The sequence below is a fragment of the Equus asinus genome, chromosome 3, assembly GCF_041296235.1.
Source record: "Equus asinus isolate D_3611 breed Donkey chromosome 3, EquAss-T2T_v2, whole genome shotgun sequence".
Classification (NCBI taxonomy): Eukaryota; Metazoa; Chordata; class Mammalia; order Perissodactyla; family Equidae; genus Equus; species Equus asinus.
In genome coordinates, this window is record NC_091792.1 from 109392409 (window position 1) to 109409410 (window position 17002).

The 17002-nt window shown below is 35.3% G+C and overlaps 1 protein-coding gene across 2 annotated transcripts in view; it reads left to right on the top strand.

Annotated features, from left to right (window-relative positions):
• Positions 1 to 1206: 1206 nt before the first annotated feature.
• Positions 1207 to 17002, top strand: part of LOC106843213 (transmembrane protease serine 11C-like) — a 62219-nt gene continuing 46423 nt past the window's right edge. The window contains exons 1-2 of one of the 2 annotated variants that reach the window (XM_070506590.1): positions 1207 to 1358; positions 7070 to 7188. In XM_070506590.1, the coding sequence (XP_070362691.1) occupies positions 1303 to 1358; positions 7070 to 7188 (175 nt within the window). In that variant the 5' untranslated portion in view covers positions 1207 to 1302. The remainder of the gene's footprint in view (positions 1359 to 7069; positions 7189 to 17002) is intronic. The other variant, XM_014860159.2, reaches the window with a different exon arrangement.

Genomic DNA, 17002 nt, shown 5'->3' on the forward strand with positions numbered 1-17002 from the left:
CCAAATGCCATTCTAAGAAAATAATTCAGGAAGTTTCTCACCTGACCCATGGTCTTATATACCCAAATCCTGTGTAGATTTTGGTGCAAGATCCTGTGAGTTTATGAGCTTCAGATGACAAAGCAGTATATTTTGAGAAGCCCACATTGAGAAATAAGAATTGAGCCAACCTTGAAGGATGAGTAGAATTTACACAGACAAATGAGAGTGAGAGGAGCATACTAGATATTTTGAAGATAAGGCAAAAGCATAGAGTTTGGAATACTCAAATAAATACAATTAAAGGGGAAATTTTTAAAGAATGTAAACATATCTCATCAAGGTCCTATTAATAACTGATACAAGAACTGCCATTTTGGTTCTTTTTCATTCTAATACAATTTCCCTGATTATCTTTCCCTTTACCTGTTTTGGGAAGAAAAGAGGTTACATAGGTAGAACAAAGATTCTATTTGACCATATAATAAGGTTGAGTCTCTTTAACAAAGACTGTCACCCAAGAAAGCCTTCTCTCCCAGCATAACTAGATTCTCCCTTACTGCTGGTCCCTAGCCTCTGACAAATTCTCTCTCTTCCAGGTGGCTAACCATTAGGATGTGTCCGATCTAATCTCTACACCGACATTTAAATTGGCTGTTAAGAACCAGAATGCCATCCAAAACTTTGGAAAATTACTGGTTAAACGAATAAATTTTTTAATAAGATAGCAACACCCTGTGAATTTCAGGGAATGAAAAGTTCTTTAATGAGCACTAGTATTAGAATAGTAGTAAAAATTTCAGGGAGGAATTCATAAAGGATGATATATGGGTTGAAAGAAGCAAGAGAATTACGAGTTGGAGAGGATTCAGATCCTAATAGAGGGTTAGAGCTTGGAAAGCCATTGGCCTTTCACCAAAAAGCAATAAAAAAAACTACCACAATCTTTGGAAGTGGATTCTAAGGAGTGAGAAGAGTAGCTGCTCGTCTCCAAATTCACACACTGCCGAAAACTGAGTAAAGATTCACTGTTCTTCTCAAGCCAGATGATCCTATTGCTTCTTCAGTCACTACTTCTAAGAATTTTAAATTTTGCCTCCACTTGAGTCATACGATTACTTCTTATTCACGGAGCAGCATATATACAGCTCATGTTTTACTAATGTAAAATTAATTAGTAAGTGTTCAGAAAGTACTTTGAAGATGAAAAGTTGTATGAGTGCTATTATTATTATACCATTATCATAAAACACATAAAAGTCACAGGATCTCGTAAGCTAAATAGGCGGAGAATGACTGTGCTGCACAGCACTTGAGGAGAAGATGGCAAAGGGACAACCTCCGCAGAGAGAGCAGGCATGGACACCACTGCAGAACAGGTGGGCTTAAGGGGAGTGGGCTGCAGGGTGGCCTGCCATTGATCCTTGGGTAAATTTTCTGAAGGGACTAAATTAGCTAAAGTAGCTTTATTTGTATTTTAAAGTTCTTAAAAATGAGCTACTTCCTCAACCTTTTTACGGAAATAGGACCAATATAAATCATAAATAATGGAAAAACAAGAATGATTAAGATTGATAAATTTTAATCATTATGCCTATTTTGCTTGCTAATTGTAAATCTTTTCATCTCAGTTAGAATATTTATGAAAAGTGTATGTATAATTCTTGAAATTGTTGAAGTAAAATTGGGGGATTTTATTTTTAAAGATCATTGTACTTTGAAAATGGAAAGAACACAAGATAGTTACATGTATATATTTCTAATGATGTATGTTGATAGAGACAATATTTATGTTCACATTGTGCTATTTTACCTGTAGGAAGTAGTAGACCAAAGTTTAGGTCTTAATTTTTAATTATTAAAACATGACAATGCTGCACTGCTATACATTTTCAGTAGTGTGATTTACATTTTAGTTGGAAACAAGAACAGCAACAAGAGAGTATTGTATTCCTTCCCATTAGCAATGCCATATGCTCGGATAGCAATTGGCCTGAAAGTCAAAGAAATGTGCTGACAGTTCCAGGGCACACAAAGGTGGACAAATAATTTTTATGTTTTGATTCTTAAGCTAATCAAATTAACTCACAAAGACAAATGTTCACATACACATTACAGTCTTTCCTGGCACTCCAAAAAAATGCCTTGATATGCCTTGATAAACTCATTCAGACAGACCAATATTTTTAATAAAATATTTAGACAACTTCTATGGTTTGGACATCTTTCCAACATCTAGATTCTGGGTGAACAGTATAGTATTGAGCAGAGCATAACTTCCAGATAAAAAGTTTGAATAATCAGTCATTTTACACATTTATATTTAGCTTAATTAGTTGTAAGAGAACCTCTAAAATCTTTTCCATCGAATTAAGTTACTGTTAATTCTTTTGATTTAATTAACAAAAAACTGTAGAAAAAGTGTTTAATCTTGGCTGCTAAGTAATGTGTTCTATATCCTGCACGTTAACCTGCTATGTTTTTTATGCTCCATAAACAATATTTGAGAAATAATGTGCAGACAGATCCTGGTTTCATTCTTTCAAGGAATTAACTTTTTAAGTACAATTCACCAGCAAGCCACTGTTTCTGAAATCCCTAAATAATCCTCAATATCATTACCACCATATCATTATTACATTTAGTGGCTTCGGGATACACTTGGTGAATAAATAAAACACTTTGGAAAATTAAGGCACATTGCTGAAATCAAAACAAGATTTTCTAGTCCTCACTTTAACTCCCTCCAAAGACCCAATTTCTGTCAAATAATATGTAGTCTTTTTCAATCTACATTCCACATAATAATAACACTTTGGAAAAACATGGAATTTATATGTCTGACATTTTTTTTAGAGAATGCTTTAAAGACTCCGGATGTCGACAAAGTTGAATTTTCCTTTTGAATTTAAGAACACACACACACACTAACTCCAAGTTAATAAAACCCTTTGCAAGTAGGAAAGACATTTGCATCTTAGAAAACTCAAGTGAGACTGATGGAAATAAATATTTAATTCATCTGCCTTTAAAATTAATTTTGGTTCTTTATCACTTTACATTTGTGAATCAAGAGAGATAAGTCACTGTGGTGATTTTAGATTTTGGCTGTAAGGTAAGTGAGAGTTGCAAGTTAGAGTGGCCTGTATGATTTAATTTTCCTTCTGGAGATCAGGAAAGAACCCTAATCCTAACTCTAACCCTAACCCTAACCCTAAATATAGTGATAATAGCAAGAGGAGAAATCTCTACTTAGGATGCATACATTCTCTAGATTTGAAACATCCTAAAGAGAAAATATTGTCCTACAATTTCCCTTTCTTGCAAATTAGGAAACTAGAATGGGTGATTTACAAAGCTGTGCGGTATTGGAGGAGGGAGAGACACATTGATCAATGAAACAGAAGAAAACCCTGAAATAGACCCACATAAATATGCCCAACTGATTTTTGACAAAAGTGCATAAGAAATTCACTGGAGGAAAGATGGTCTTTTCAGCAAATGGTGATGGAGCAAGTAGAAATCCAAAGGAACAAAAATTAACCTCAACCTAACTCTCTTATTTCATGTAAAAATTAATTCTAAATGAATCATAGAATAAGATATACAAAATTTTTAGGAAAAAAATACAGGAGAAAATCTTTGACATCTAGAGCTAGGCAAAGTTCTCAGATTTGACACTAAAAGCATGATCCAGTGAAGGAAATACTGAGAAATTGGACTTCATCAAAATTAAAAACCTCTGCTCTCTGGAATACTCCATTAAGAAGATGAAAAGACAAGCTACAAACTGAGAAAAAGTGTTTGCAAAACACAAATCTCACAAAGGACTAGTATCTAGAATATATAAAGAATTCTCAAAACTCAACAGTAAAAAAAGAACAATCCAAGTAGAAAATAGGCAAAAGATTTAAACAGACAATTCACAGGATAAACAATAACAAACACATGTAAAGATTTCAACATCACTACTCAATGCAAATTAAAATCATGTGATATCTCTGCATCCCCATCAGAATGGTTAAAATTTAAAATAGTGACAACAACAAATGTTGGCACAGATGCAGAGGAAGTGGACCACACAATTTGCTGATTGAAATATCAAATGTTGCAGCCACTCTAAAAACCAGTTTGGCAGTTTCTTAAAAATTAAACATACAGCTACCATACAACTTAGCAGTTGTACCTCTGGACATTTATCACAAAGAAATAAAGACTTATGTTCACACAAAAACTTGTACACAAATGTTTACAGTAACTTTATTCCTAACAGTCAAAAAGCAGAAACAATCCAGATGTCCTTCAATGAGTCCATGATTAAACAAACTGTGGTACATATAAACTATGAATTTCTTCTCAGCAATTTAAAAAATAATAATAAAAGAACTTTTGATACATGCAGCAATCTGAATGAATCACCAGAGAATTTTGCTGAGTGAAAAAGATCAAAGCTCAAAAGGTTGCATATTGTATGAGTCCATTTATACAACATTCTTGAAATGACAAAATTATTGAAAAGGAGAACAGATTAGTGGTTTCCAGGGATTAAGGAGGGCAAGGGGACTGGAGGAAGTGGATGTGGGTATAAAAGGGCAACATGAGTGACCCTTGTGATGAAAATATTAGGTATCTTGGCTGCAGCAATGTAAATATCTTGGTTGTGAAATCGTACTGTAGTTTTTCAATTTGTTACCATTGGGGAAAACTGGATAAAACATGAAAGGAATCTCTCTGTATTATTTCTTACAACTGCATGTGAGTCTATATAATTGTCACAAAATAAAACATTCAACTAAAATTTTTGAAAAATAAACACACAAATTTCTTCTCTTAGGTAGAGCAGTCTACAGGACAACTTACACAGTATCTTCAACAAGTCACTGTCATGAAAAATAAAAAAAGGAGGGCAGAGTATGGAAGCTGTTCTAAATTAAAAGAGACATAGGAAAACAATAACTAAGTGCAATGTGGAGATAATTGATTTGATTTTTGTTCAAACATTGTGAAAGACATTTTGAGGGCTAGAAGTGATATTTGAATATAAACTTTGTATTAGAGGATATTAAGGAATTATTGATAATTTCATTAAGTATAGCAATGGCATATTCTTTTTCAAGCTTTTATTTTTTAGACAGAAAATAAAGCATTTAGGGGTGAATGTCATGATGTAATTATTTTTCTGTAACTACTTTAAAATATTTCAGAAAAATAATGAAGTAAATACTGCAAAATGTTCATAGTTCTTAAATCTATGTGATGGATATATGGAGGTTCATTAAACTAGTCTACTTTTATGTATATTTAAAATTTTCCATAATAAAATAAAACTTCTCTTGATCTCATTTCTTCCACTGTCTCATGTCTTTAATCCGCTTTTCAGCAAACTCTAAAAGAGTGGTCAATGGTCACTGCCTCTAGTTCCCTACTTCCATTCTCTTTCAAACCATCTCTAACTTGTATCATGCCCCTTCCACTCAGAAAACTTGTTTCATCAGGGTCAACAATTACCTTTATAATGCTAAACCAATGGTCAATTTTCAAAGTTCAGTTGCTATCTTATTTGAGCCATCAGCAACATCTGACACCACTAATCCCCTTCTTCATCCTTGACACACTTCTGTTGGCTTCCAGGACGCCATTTTCTCTTGGTTTTCCTCCCACCCTCACTATTTGCTTTTTCTCATTCTCCTTTGCTTGTCTTCCTCTTCTTCCTAGTCTCTTAATATGGGAGCGTCCCAGGGATCATATCTTGGTTTTCTTTTCTTTCTACATTTACTTCCTTGGTAATCTCATCCACTCCCAGAGCCTAAATGACATGTTGACAAATGCCAAATTTATATCACCAGCCTAGACCTCTATCTCATACACCAGACTTGTGTATCTCACCTGCATTTCCACTTGGATGCCCAGTGCACATCTAAAACATACAATGAACAAAACTGAACACACAATCATCTTCTCAAAACCTGCTATATCACCAGCCTTCCCATCTCAGTTGATGACAACTCCATGCTTCAAGTCCTCAAGCTAAAGAACTGGAAACCACACTTGTCTCTTTTCCACTCACATTCCCCACAAATCCATCAGGAACGCCTGTCAACTCTATACTCAAAATACGTCCAAACTTCAACCCCTTTTCATTTCTTCCACCTATACTATCCTGGTCCAAGCTAACATCATCTTGTGCTAGGATTATTGTAATCATTTCCTATCCATCACTCTGCTTCCACCCTTGCCCTCTATAATTTACTCTCCACAAAAAAGTCAGAGGGATCCCATTAAGAAATTAGATGAGATCATCATAGTTTTCTGCCCAAAGCCCTATAAGCTCCCATTTCACTCAGAGAAAAGGTCAATTGTATTAGAGTAACCCACAAGGCCCAACATGATCTGGGCCTTGGTACCTCTCAGATAGTCCCTTACCACTCTTCACTCACTGCTCCAGTCACCCGCTCTCCTAATATACGAGTCGTGTCCTGACCTCAGGGTCTTTGTCAAATTATTTCCTCTGCCTGGAACTTTCCAAACATTTGCATGACTAACCACCTCAAGTCTGCTCAGATTTTACCTCCTCAGTAGGCCTAACTTGACCACTCTAATACTGCATCCTGCCGCCACCACCATCTCACACACACTCTCACATTTCTCATCTTCTTTACCTAGGTCTACTTTTTTTCCCCACAGCACCTAATATGTTTTTACTGATTATATTTACTGATTAATTATGCTCTTTGTTTGTTGTCTATCTCCCCTCAGTAAAATGTAAGCTACATAAGGAAAGAGATCTTTGTTCCTACAACTGTGTCTACCACATAGGACATCTATATGTATTTGCTGAATGAATGAAAGCATTTTGATTTTAATATTACCATTATTATTCATATGTGCTGAAAAATAAGTAGGCCAAATATTATATTTACTAATTCTACATGTTGTTGTCCAAGCTCAGCAGTCCACTGAACCCGTAGTTAGTAATAACATACATAGTAAAATAATGTACTTGTACACTAACATCAAATCTATATTTATCTCTGAGAGAGTCCTACTTTGTGCTCATATTAATACTTGCTTTCCTGTCCTTTTTGCTCAGAAGAACAGAGTCAAACACAAAAATGAAACTCACAAGATGTGGAAAGATTACCCTGGGAATTTTAACAATGGTGATTGTTGCAGTAGTCATTGGACTCATTGTTTATTTTGTTGCTTACGGTAAGTACTCATTATGTCTGACTTTAAAGTCACATGGAATTACTGATTCCATTATTGGGAAAATTAGGAACTTTGAAAATGAAGGAAGGAAAGGAGCCAGATAAGATTATTTGGCAGAAAGAGTTTCTTATGGTTAATAACATTTACTGCAAACTTTGTTCTCTAGTCATCTTTGGCTTAGGGCATTCTAAACCCAGAAGTTTAGTGTGCTCTTTTTAAAATCCTGGTGAAGATTTAGGTGCTAGGAATACATCAATGAATAAAGTAGTGATAGTCTCTACCTTTGCTGAACTTATAACTTTCTGAAGAGATAATCAATGAGTTGACAAACAAATAAATGTAAAAGCCTAGAATCTGGGATTCTAAGCTAGGATTTCTTATTCTAAAGCCTATAATTTTTTCCTCTATACAATGTTTCTCCTTTAAAAAGTAGAGTTTTTCCATTATTAAGGGATGAAATAGAAAATAACAGTCAGTACAAATTTTTCTATATATTTTGCAAAGATTAGAAAAAAATTACTGGATCCTTGAGTTCAATTTTTCTTAAAAATAGCTCTTTGTGCCAAGTTCTCTGTGTCCTGTTCTTGTTATTTTATTTAACCCAGTATTTCCTAACCTTTTCAAGAATGGAGGACCTTTTTATAGGAAAAAAATTTTTCCTACATTCCCACAAGAAAGTAATTGCTTTCTTATTGAATAAGAAAAGAAATAAAGACAAAAGAGTATTACAAATTTAGTAATGCTATTAAATCAACTTGTATTTAATGAATTACATCTACCTATGTTTGAAAATCAGTAATACACGTATGTACAAGAATCATTGTTCATTAAGTCTAGAAGAACAGATGTATACATAAATATTTTTCCCTAGAATGATCTTCTGCTACCATCATGCCCCCATACTATACAATTCATGGCTCACAGGTTGGGAACTACCGCTTTAAAATATAGCAGTATTTTCTGAAAAAAATACTAACATTTAGAAAAGAGGCTGTCTAGCTAAATAAACATCCATTTCAGTTTATAAGGGGAAAAGAAGTTACATAGAGAGAAATAGAAAGAGTTATATACAGTGGAGTAAAGAGATGATCTCCCTAAGAACTAAGTGTTTGTAACCATCTCTGCTTCATTTTCTACATACACCCTTCCATACACACAGACTTATTGTGCAAACACAATCATTAGGTAGATTGTAATGCCAGCTACTACCACTGCCAGACCAAGAGTCATAGTTACAGTCTATGCCTATAAACGTTTGAATAAGAGGTGCTCACACAAGACATAAACACAGAATCTGCTGCCTTTCATTAAGGGTGTAAAAAAGTTCCAGAAACTGTAGATAAGAATACCTAAAGAGGTTATCTTTGGAGATAGGTGTGCTGTAATTTCTCATACTACTACAACCACCCCCATATGTGAAGAGTAAATGATTTCCTTCACATAAAGATCAGAAATGGGCTTTAAAAGAGAGACCCATATGACCCTAAGAAGACACTTGCAGATTGAGGAACACAGTGGACTGGAATCTGACTCACACCTGGAATACTGAAAGGGCAAGAGACTTGGTGCTTGTTTAGCAGAGTGAAGAACAGGTCATACCCTTGGGCAGTTTGAACAATAACTTTGAGACAAATAATGCATAAATGTTTCCTATGAAACAGATATAGACCACCCAGAAAAAAAGCCCTGTCATTTTAGGTTCTGTCCAAAAGGCCACCTGGAGGGGTAGTCAGATCTCAGGTTAAGACTGAGAAATATCTCCAGCTGCTTAAATGCTGAGGAAGGAGTAAACTCAAGCTGGAATAGTCACATTTGTCCACGTAAGGAAACTGTAGTTGAGACAACTCCAGCAATAAGTGGGAATGGAATTTCAAAGTTTAGAAAAACCTAGAAGGTTTTAAATATATACTAAGTTCCTAGAGCACCAAAGTTAGATGCCAAATTCTTAACCATTCCAGCATGGACATAGAGGCATCCAAATCCAGTTAATAAAGTGGGAAATGAGGAACAGAAGGACTGGGTGAGTAAAGATCCAGGGAATGGAAAAATGTCAACTTTAAGTCAAGTTCAAAATTTGATTATTAAATAGAACTGAGTATTTTAATTTTTGAATTGAGACCATGTTTTGTGATTTATAATGACCATAACACTTTCTGTTACTAAAGAACTAAAAATAAAATTGTTTTATGGTTACATACTATAAAATATACCTGTGTGAAATACTAGTTATATATATTGTGTGTATGTGTATAATCACACCTTGCAAATTATTTTAAAGCAATTCTCTACAGATATTTTTTAGTGGGTCTAGAAGAAACTACTCATGTGAGAATTAATGAGTTCTAATATGTTTAACATCTCACTCTTGGAGTTAGTCATAGTAATATCTATTTCCCAGAAATTGTAAACTTGCAACTTATAGAAACTTTTAAAAAGAAAGAAAAAGAGGGGCCAGCCCAGTGGCATAGTGGTTAAGTTCGCACGCTATGCTTTGGGGGCCCCAGGTTCACCAGTTTGGATCCTGAGCATGACCTACACACCACTCATCAAGCCATGCTGTGGTAGCATCCCACAGAGAAAAAGTAGAAGGACTTACAACTAGGATATACATTATGTACTGGGGCTTTGGGGAGGGGGAAAAAAAAGATGAATATTGGCAACAGATGCTAGCTCAGGGCCAACTTTCTTAAAAAAAAAAGAGGAAAGAAAGAAAGGAGGGGCTTACCACACTCCCTTCCTGAAGGCAAGCAAGAGAAAAGGCATTTTCACCTGGAGAGCTGTTCAGTATAAAAACAAAAGCAAAAGAAAAGAAGGAAAAAGAATCCAAAATTAAATACTTCTGCCTCAGACCAGTAAGTAAATTTTGTTAATAATGTAAGTTTTCTCAAGTTATAGTAACCTGTAGGAACATGAATAGAACTTCTCAAGACAAGTACTTTGATAAGGCTTCCCAATTCCTAGATTTTAATTCTTTTTTATTTTTAGTCATTAAATGGTTTTCTTCTTTAAGACTGCCTACCTGATGTCACATTATCTTGTTATGGATTAATAAATTAAATCAAAATGAACTTTTTAAGAACCTACATATTTTTCACTGAAGAAACAAAATCTCAATCTGATTAACCAAATTTTATACTTCTTATCCAGATGCTTTGGCATCATATAGAGGCAGCCTTATCATGCTCCTCCTTTGAATGAAGCTTTCAGTATCCTTTTAGGATTTTCTAGTTCACTACTCCAGACTCCAAACCTGGAAGCAATGAGCCATCTCCTCACAACTACTCTTTCACTTGGGCCAGGAATTAGCTAAACAAGGTTGGCTGGACAAACTCAAGCACAGCACAAATATTCACTCCAGGATGCCTACATTTTTCAACTTCATATGACTCTATATAAGGATAATGTCATGTTTTCTATTTGGTTAACTTTTTAAGAGATAAATAGAGATAGATCAATTATATAGATGATAGAATGGAGAAACAATAAGGGTATCTGAAATTGTACATGTATTCAACTCAATAAGCACTTACTGAGTGACTACTATGTACTTAACGGCAGGTACTAAGCTAGGTGCTACAATGGCGGTATAGCAGTAATGTAGGAAAGCTTCTAGAGCATCACACTCCTCCTCACTAAAAATACTCAGCGTCTACACCAAGGTCGGCACACTTTTCTTGTAAGGGCCAAATAGTATCTATTTTCCTCTCTATGGGCCGTAATAGTCTCCATTACAACTACTTGAGTCTTCTTTTGTAGTGCTAAAGTAGCCAGTATGTAAATAAATGAATGTAGCCATTTTCCAATAAAACTTTATTCACAGACACTGAAATTTGAATTTCATATAATTTTCACATGTCACAAAATATTATTCTTCTTTTGACTTTAACTTTTAAAAAGTATATAAACCATTCTCAGCTCACAGGCCATACAAAACCAGGTGGCAGGCTAGATTCACAATTTTCTGACTCCTGATCTAGAGCAGTGAATCTTAACACTGGCTGCACCTTAGAATCACCTGGAAACCCTTTTTAAAAAAAAAAAAAAATACTAGTACACAAGCCCCACTCTCAAAGATGCTGGCTAGAGTGGAAATTGTCATTTTCAAAGCTCCACAGGTGGTTCTAATGTGCAACGAAGGTTGAAAATCACTGATCTAGAGGGAGACAGATACACATAAGTTTCTGATAGAAATAAGTTCAGAGGTCAGAGACCCAGATTCAGTATGTCACTTCAAGATGTCAGGGACCCAGGATCCTTCTATCTTGTTACCCCACCATGACCTACTTTATCCGGAGCATCTCAGTGTCCGAAGTGCCTGTGCCAGTCTGGCCATGATGTCCACATTCCAACCAGCCAAGAGGCCGAAAAGGAAGAAGAGCATGCCCTCTTTCAAGGAGAAAACATCTCAGAAGTTGAACATATCACTTTCCCTTTCATTCCATTTGTTAGAACCTAAATGCACTAGATCACTCTTAGATGTAACAGAGGTAAGAAAATGTAGTTTTTATTTTTGGATAGGATCTTCTTAGTTATAAATCACAAATTGGATCACTACAGGAAAAGGAAAGAAAGAATATCAAGAAATAACACATAGTTTCTTCCTCAGGAGATTAATATTCTATTGCAATAGGTTAGGCTGTGAGTAATTGGTGAGGAAATTGACAGATGAGATTGCCAGTAAAGTTTCTGAACATGCCTGGAGAAAGTTCTTTCTCGTTGGTTTTCTCACTACTACTATTTCAGGATATTTCCAAATCTTCTTGTTCTATCTATAAATGAAAACTGTTAGCCCCCAAAAAAGCAATTTCACTTTCAAAGAAAAGAAAAGAAAAGGGAAAGCATCAAAGTATAGGCAAAAATAATTTCTTCTTAAATTCCAACTTATTTGCTTTGTTTTCTTGCTTCTTATCAAAGAGCTAAACTGATAAATATGTGAGGTACTTTTCCTAGACTGTCTCTTCAGTGACAAGTTTAATGTCAACTCTAATAGATTATGCAAAAGGCATCTCTTTGACTCTCCAGAGGTATGTTTGAGAGATCCTGGCCTGGAGGACTACTTTCAGCAAGCCTTAAATGTGGATAACAGAAGCCAAGGACCAAGCTGAGGGTATTTAAATTAACTCATCTTCTAAGATAACAGCAGCCAAGAATGGGAGCAATTGGTTGCCACCTCAACCCAGTTTTGAGCAAATAAGTCACCACGTGTGAGAAACATCCAGGTTTAGAACCATACAGGGAAAGTGCACTGATACTGCTATCGGTTAATTATAAGCCCACAACATATGTATAGTTCTAATCACAAAAAGAATTCTATTTCTCAAAGGACAAGTGGCATCTTAAAAGAAAATTCAACATAAATCCATTTCCTTAAACAACATTTTCAGATTACTTTTCAGGAATTTTTTAAAAATACAAAGAGAAGTAGTGGAGGAATCTGGCAGAGAGCCCCTGAACCAAGTGAATGAAGTGGACATCAGTTGTGATGGGATAAAGTAATTTCAAGTGTCTAATGTTTGCCAAAGGACACATAACTGCTGTGATATTATTGACCAGAAAAACAAGTAAATCATAATCTAAATCTAAGCACGAAAAACATCATTTTAATCAAATGTCAAGCCATAGAGCACCCATATCCTGTTATCTCTAATAGTATATTTGAGTAATCTTCTTTTAGCATTCTAGAAATCCCAACTCTTCTAATTACTCTTCTTTTCAGAAATTTCTGAGTTATTCTGGGCCATTAATGCCATCCTTTTCAGATGTGTATTTTCTTAATCCTGGTCTACACAGAGCTGATGGAACATCTGGATGGGACCTGAACACTACATCCTCCTTCTTCACTGACATCCCAGGACCCCACGTCATCCCACATAGGAATCTTGCATGCCAATACCTTCCCAAGTTGATCTATCACAAAGGGAACATTTTCCGTAGTTTCAGGTCATTAATTTATGGTGGGAATTGCTCAAGGCGTATCAGAAGTCTGAATGGAGAAAATGGAGAGAAGGCTCTGGGATACAGGGAAGAAGTGCTCTAAAGAGTTACCTTTGACTGTCATAGGAAGAGAAGGAAAAAAAGGGAGTTGAAAACAAACTTGTTAGACAGGAACACCAAAGGTACAGAAGTAAATGTTTGCATGTTATGAAACCCCGGCATTACAGGAGGAAAAGAGGACATAACCTCTGACCCAGGACACATTTACCTGAAAACCTACAATTTCATCCTCTTCTTCCTTCTCTGGGTTTCTTCCTCAGGTGAGATTATGTGGAGAAATCACATCTGCATCTTGAGACTATGCCTTTAAAGGCTTCAGCACAGACCCTTCACCTGCTACCACCACAGCCACAAGCAGAAGGGTCTTGAAATGCTGGAATGTCCACCCTGTCCTTTGTCTCAGGAGAGATTCAGTAACAATGAGCTCCTACATGGAGACCAAACTTTGAGTTTCTTCTTCCACATCTTCAGGGGCCCTCCCTGCCCAAAGTTGCCCAAAAATTCTGCTATAACATGGATAATGTGGGCTGCGCTGACCTGCCCCTGCCAAACTCATGTAGAGCAAACCTTGTTACCTCCCCTTGGGCCAAAGGGGTGCCTCAACTCTCATAAACATATTCTAGAGCCCTCATACTTATCCCTGGCCTCACCTTAGAATCACCTAGAGCACTGAATTAAAACAACATTGATGCTCCCATCCAAACCAATAGACAAAATCTGTGAGAGAGGGCACAAGCGATGATAGCTCTTAAAACTCCACATATGATCCTAACTGGAAGCCTGGGCTGAGAGCACCTAAGCCTTACTTCTCAAGCTTGAATGCACATAAAAATAGGCTTATTGTGGTGATCATTTCACAATATATACATAAATTGAATCAGTCTGTTATACACCTGAAACTAATATGTTACATGTCAATTATATCTCAGTAAAAAAATATAGACTAAATAAAAATGCAAAGAGAAGAATTAGTCAGGATCTAGTCCTCCCAGGAGTTCTTAACTCTAGCCCAGAATGTGATCTGTATTATGTGAAAAATATGACTCTTCTAGAAAGGAACAACCAATGAAAATAATGCTTAGAAGAAATCCTAGGTCATAAATTTTTTTCTCTGCTCAAGGTCTAGGTTACATTTGAAGAAGAGAAGCTAACCCTTTGTTACGATAGTCTGCTAGTTGCTCTGAATGCCAACAGTAGCACTCATTTTACACTTTCTAATTCAGGGCTCGGTGTTCCAATAGGATAACAGAGCTAGAGAATGGCTTTCCTGTCTAGTGTTTGAAATTCATTTAGTAGTCCAAGTTATGTAACATAATACTGTCTCAATGCCCTAGATTCTCAACCCTGATCGTTTAACAGAAAAATAAGAAGTCATACAGTATTTATGAATAAAAATATATAACAACAAAATTATTATGCTCCTTTGGAATTTTCCTTATTCAAATTTATTGAAATATAGTTGACATATAACATTGTGTAATTTGAAAGTGTACAGTGAGTTGATTTGATACACATATATATTGCAAAATGATTACCATCATACACATATATTATTTCAGATATTTCATTGTTAGTGTATAGAAACACTACTGGTTTCTGTATGTTAATTTTGTATCCCACAACTTTACTGAACTTGATTAGTTCTAATCATTTTTTGGTGGAGTCTATAGGATTTTCTATATATAAGATCATATCATCTGCAAATAAAGACAATTTTACTTCTTCATTTCCAATTCAGATGCCTTTTATTTCTTTCTCTTGCCTGATTGCTCACGCTAGGACTTCCATTACTATGTTACATAGAAGTGGTGAGAGTGGGCACCCTTGTTTTGCTCCTGATCTTGGAAAAGAACTTTCAATTTTTCACCCTTGAGTATGATGTTGACTGTGGGTGTGTCATAGATGGCCTTTATTATATTGAGGTATGTTCCTTCTAGACTCAATGGGTTGGCATTTTCACAACAAGAAAGGATATATTTAGTCAAATGCCTTTTCTCCATCTATTGAGATGATCATATGGTTTTTATCTTTCATTCTATTAATGTGGTGTATCACATTTACTGATTTGCCTATATTGAACCATCCTTGCATCCCAGGAAAAAATTTCACTTGATCATCGTATATGATCCTTTTAATGTGTTGTTGACTTCAGTTTGCATATTTTGTTAAGGATTTTTCCAGATATATTTATCAGGGATATTGGTCTATAGTTTTCTTGTAGTGTCCTTATCTGGCTTTGGCATAGGAGTAATGCTGGCCTCATTAAATGAGTTTAAAAGTGTTCCCTCTTCTTCTATTTTTTAGACAATTTTGAGAAGAATTGGTATTAATTCTTCTTTAAACGTTTGGTAGAATTCACCAATAAAACCACCTGGTCCTGAGGTTTTCTGTGTTGGGGGGTTTTGATTACTGATTCAATCTCCTTACCTGTTATTGGTCTGTTCAGATTTAGTATTTCCTCATGATTCAGTCATGGTAGCTTGTATGTTTCTAGGAATTTATCAATTTCTTCTATGTTATCAATCTGTTGGTTCATAATTGTTCATAGTGGTTTCTTATGATCCTTTGTATTTCTATGGCATCAGTTGTAAAGTCTCCTCTTTCATTTCTGATTTTATTTATTCATCTTTTCTCTTTTTTTCTCAGTTTGTCTAGCTAAAGATTTGTCAATTTTGTTCATCTTTTCAAAAAACCAACTCTTACTTTCTTTAATCTTTTCTATTGTTTTTCTTGTCTTTATTTCATTTAATTCTGCTCTGATCTTTGTTATTTCCTTCCTTCTGATAAGGTTGGGCTTAGTTCCTTTTTTTCTAGTTCCTTGAGGTGTAAAGTTAATTTGTTTATTTGAGAGTGTTCTTTTTTCTTAATGTAGACATTAATCACTATAAAAGTCCCTCTTAAAGCTGCTTTACCAGCATCCCATAAGTTTTGGTATACTGTGTTTCTATTTTCACTTGTTTCAAGATATTTTTCCATTTCCTTTTTGATTTCTGCTTTGACTCGTTGTTCAGGAGTGTGTTGTTTAATTTTCGTATATATGTGACTTTTCTAGCTTCCCTCCTGTTATTGATTTCTAGTTTCACACCTTTGTGGTCAAAAAAATATACTTGGTATGATTTCAATCTTCTTAAATTTGCTAAGACTTGCTTTGTGACCTATCATATGATCTATCCTGGAGAAGGATCTCTGTGCCTTTGAGAAGAATGTGCATTCTGCTGCTGTTGGATGGAATGTTGTGTATATGTCTGTTAGGTCCATTTGGTCTAAGGTATGGTTCGAGTCCAATGTTTCCTTGTTGATTTTCTCTCTAGATGATCTATCCATTGTTGAAAGTAGAGTCCTGAACTCCCCTACTAATTATTATATTGTTGTCTATTTCTCCCTTCACATCTGTTAGTATTTGCTTAATATATTTAGATGCTTCGATGTTGGATGCATATATACTTATGACTGTTGTATCTTCTTGATGAATTGACCCCTTCATCATTATATAATGACCTTCTTTGTCTCTTGTTACTGTTTTTAACTTAAAGTCTGTTTTTTCTGATATAAGTATAGCTGCCCCAGCCTGGGTATTATTATTTTTGTCATCTTTTCCAATTTGATCCAAGAAAAATGCTACCTCATTTTTTGCATTTCTTTGATTACTTGTGAGTGTACAGGAAAGATTTTTTCAAATAATAAACTGTAGCCACTGACATTAAGGATTTTCTCAGAAGGTTACAAAATACTCTTACTCCTCAATCTCTTTTTCTCTCTTCTTCCGTTTTGCACCTCTCCTTTCCCCTCTCCTCTCCTCTCTCTCTGTCATTGTGCCCTC